The sequence below is a fragment of the Austrofundulus limnaeus genome, unplaced genomic scaffold, assembly GCF_001266775.1.
Source record: "Austrofundulus limnaeus strain Quisiro unplaced genomic scaffold, Austrofundulus_limnaeus-1.0 Scaffold1152, whole genome shotgun sequence".
Taxonomy (NCBI): Eukaryota; Metazoa; Chordata; class Actinopteri; order Cyprinodontiformes; family Rivulidae; genus Austrofundulus; species Austrofundulus limnaeus.
In genome coordinates, this window is record NW_013953554.1 from 34537 (window position 1) to 37665 (window position 3129).

At 36.9% G+C, this 3129-nt stretch overlaps 1 protein-coding gene across 2 annotated transcripts in view; it reads left to right on the forward strand.

Moving 5' to 3' along the window:
• Positions 1-3129, forward strand: part of ptdss2 (phosphatidylserine synthase 2) — a 44018-nt gene that overhangs the window by 17307 nt on the left and 23582 nt on the right. For both annotated transcript variants that reach the window (XM_014030976.1, XM_014030973.1), the window contains exon 6: positions 877-1011. In XM_014030976.1, coding sequence (XP_013886430.1) covers positions 877-1011 — 135 coding nt within the window. The remainder of the gene's footprint in view (positions 1-876; positions 1012-3129) is intronic.

A 3129-nucleotide genomic window follows, 5' to 3' on the forward strand; every position in this document is an offset into this window, starting at 1 on the left:
CTGTGGGTCAGGGTCGTCTGAGGAGGAAGCAGATGAAGGGATTTGCGCATGGGAACTTTTATTTAAGATTTAAGTTTTTTTTTATTTCAAAGCTCTTTCTGGCTCAGCAGCAGAAGCATAAATATTAGCCTACTGTTAAGAAAGCTGATGATAAAGTTGAATAAAAATCTAAGTCTGGTTAAGTGAAATTAAATATCTGACAGTGATCACTACACATTGTGGCTATAATTCACCACTTCACCATCTGTGTTGCAGTTTCACGTCTCCACAATGAGCGTACACATGGGTCAGAGCTGGCGTGAGGCACCGCACATTTTCACGCTCTTTCATTGAAAATGCTTGCTGTATCTAGACAAATTTAATAAGTTAAAAAGTGAATTGGAGTGCAGCAAAATCAGCTTCTGAGTAGAAGTCACTGGATAGATGTGGAAAAAGCCAAGAGCCTGGTTATTTAAAGAGAAATAATTGGTATTGTTACCAATATTTTCTATTGGAAGATTATTTTACTTTGTCTGTGATAATTTTGCCTTAATTAAACATAAAAGTCTCCATCTACACCTGTGCCGGGGGAACAAATTTGTAAACAAATAAGTATAATTCTTCAGGGGCCACACAAAATCAGTTCAGGGGCCACAAATGGCCCCCAGGCCACACTTTAGACACCCCTGATTTAAGCCAATTAAGTAATGCTTCATTTTTTTTATTTTATACTGCATCCATTTGCACTTATTAGGTGATAATTACAGCTTGTTAAAAGCCTTTGTTTTTAATGTATATGTATTGAAATATTGTAAATTGAAGATATGTTTATTCTAAATAGGTTCCACTTAAAAAGTCCTGATGGTTTCCTCTCTTTGTCTGAACCTCGTCAAACAGACGGTGCATGATGGACGACAGTTCATGAAGTACATCGACCCCAATTTAGGGGTACCCCTCCCTGAGCGGGACTATGGAGGAAACTGCCTCATATATGACCCAGGAAACACTACTGACCCTTTTCACAACATATGGGTGAGAAAATGGATTTTATTTTTGTTATCAATATGTTTTTTATACTTTATGTGGCTCTGATTTTGGTCGTACTTTTTGGTAACACAACTTTGTCTGTTTAAGCAGCTTTTCTTGTTCAGCAGAACCAGGCCTCTCTTTGGGAGGGCAGTTTGCTTCTGATATGACCCATAACCCGTTTCTTAAATGTTTTATTTTTGTCCTTCTGTACTCACTGCATTCGTTTCTGTTTAGTGTGAACTAAATGTTTTATTTTTTGTCTCAGTCTAATTTAACTTCAAAAGCCTGCATGCAAAGCGTGTTTGATGTTAAATAAATATGCACTCACACTGATGGTTTCATAACTGTGGGAGCTGGCTGGATTAATCTGGGAAATTAGAAAAGAGACACCAGATAAGTGCAGTTATTATTACTTTTGTCTCTGTGTAAACTGAAATAAATGTGTTTTTACAGCAGTGCTGGGGGGTGTCTGGGGAGGAAAATAATGTTAATGACCATTTTATAGACCTGTGTTAGATTTAAAGGTTGAATATGTCAGTATTGAACATCTTGATCAGATGTTATGTTTAGAGTAACTGTTGAATGCTATGAAAAGCATTTTATGATTTATGTTCAGTCAAAAATGTCTCAAGGTAAGTTGGATATTTTTCACTCAAGGTCAGGAGAGGACCGAGGTTTAAATTCAGCCTGAGAGCTCGGCTTGGAGGCCTTTAATCTGATCGCACTATGGATGCAAATGGAACCATCATTTTAACATGAATATCTGATTTTTAATCTGATTGCTTTATTTACAGTATAAACAAATAGTTTTTTTCTATAACCAAATCCTGTGTGTGTGTGTGTGGGTGTGTGTGTGCGTGTGTGTGTGTGTGTGTGTGTGTGTGTGTGTGTGTGTGTGTGTGTGGCCTATGTGTTCAATGATAGTAAAAAAATAACACAAGTCAGTTTATATAAGCTTATTAAACAAGTAGCTTTTCATAAAAATCAAAGCAAATGTGAAATGAAAACCAACCTCCAGAGTAGCTGGAACTGTTTTTTATGGGTCTTGCTCCCTCTCCTCCTCTTCCTTATTCTTCTTCTCTACTCTTACATCTCCTCCTCGTCCTCCCCCCACATCTGTCTCTTCCTCCTCTTCTTCACTTCTATGACTAGAATCAAACTCCATGACTGACTCTGGTCTTTTCGGCTGCTAATACCAATAACAGCAACAATCAGACATTTATAGGACTTTTGCAAGGAATTGCTATAATACAAATACATAGCTTAAGCTCTACACACATACACACAACCCCAACTTTGTTCTTGAACACCTTGGGGACCGTGCATTGACTTCCATTTATGTTTTTTAGATTTTATATCCTAACCCTGACCATATACCCTAAAATTAACCTTACAGGTACCTACCTGACCCTAAAACTAACCTAAACCTTGGTCTTAAACCTAACCCACCACCTGTAATTTGCATGTCCCCACGATGCACTTTGGTCCCCAGGAGGCTGCTTTTTTGGGAAAAATTTCCCAAAGGAAAAACCCATCCACACACAGTAGATGAACTAATTACTCAGTGAAATGTATTTTTCTTGAGCTGGTAAAAATAACAATATATTAATGTAGCAACAGAAGAAGAAAACAGATTATTACTTGATACGTTTTCTTTTACAATAAAGAAAAAATGTATTTTTCTAGTCTGTCAGTTTGGACTGATTTTAATTTGTTATTTAAGAAGATTACAGCTTTCTGCAGGTATGGTGTAACATTTCTGATATGCTGTGTTTAATGTTCTGTGAGCCCTGAACACATTCAGAAACACAAACAAATACAGCGGGTAAAATACGTATTGAACACGTCACCATTTTTCTCATTAAATATATTACTAGAGGTGCTAATGACATGACATTTTCACCAGATGTCGGTAACAACCAAAGTGATCCATCCATACATACAAAGAAATCAAACCATAAATGTCCAGAAATGAAGTTATTTGTAATAATGTGGAATGGCACAGGGAAAAATTATTGAACACTCTTACTGAAATTTATCTAATACTTTGTACAAAAGCCTTTGTTGTCAATGACAGCTTCAAGACGCCTCCTGTATGGAGAAACTAGTGGCATGCATTGC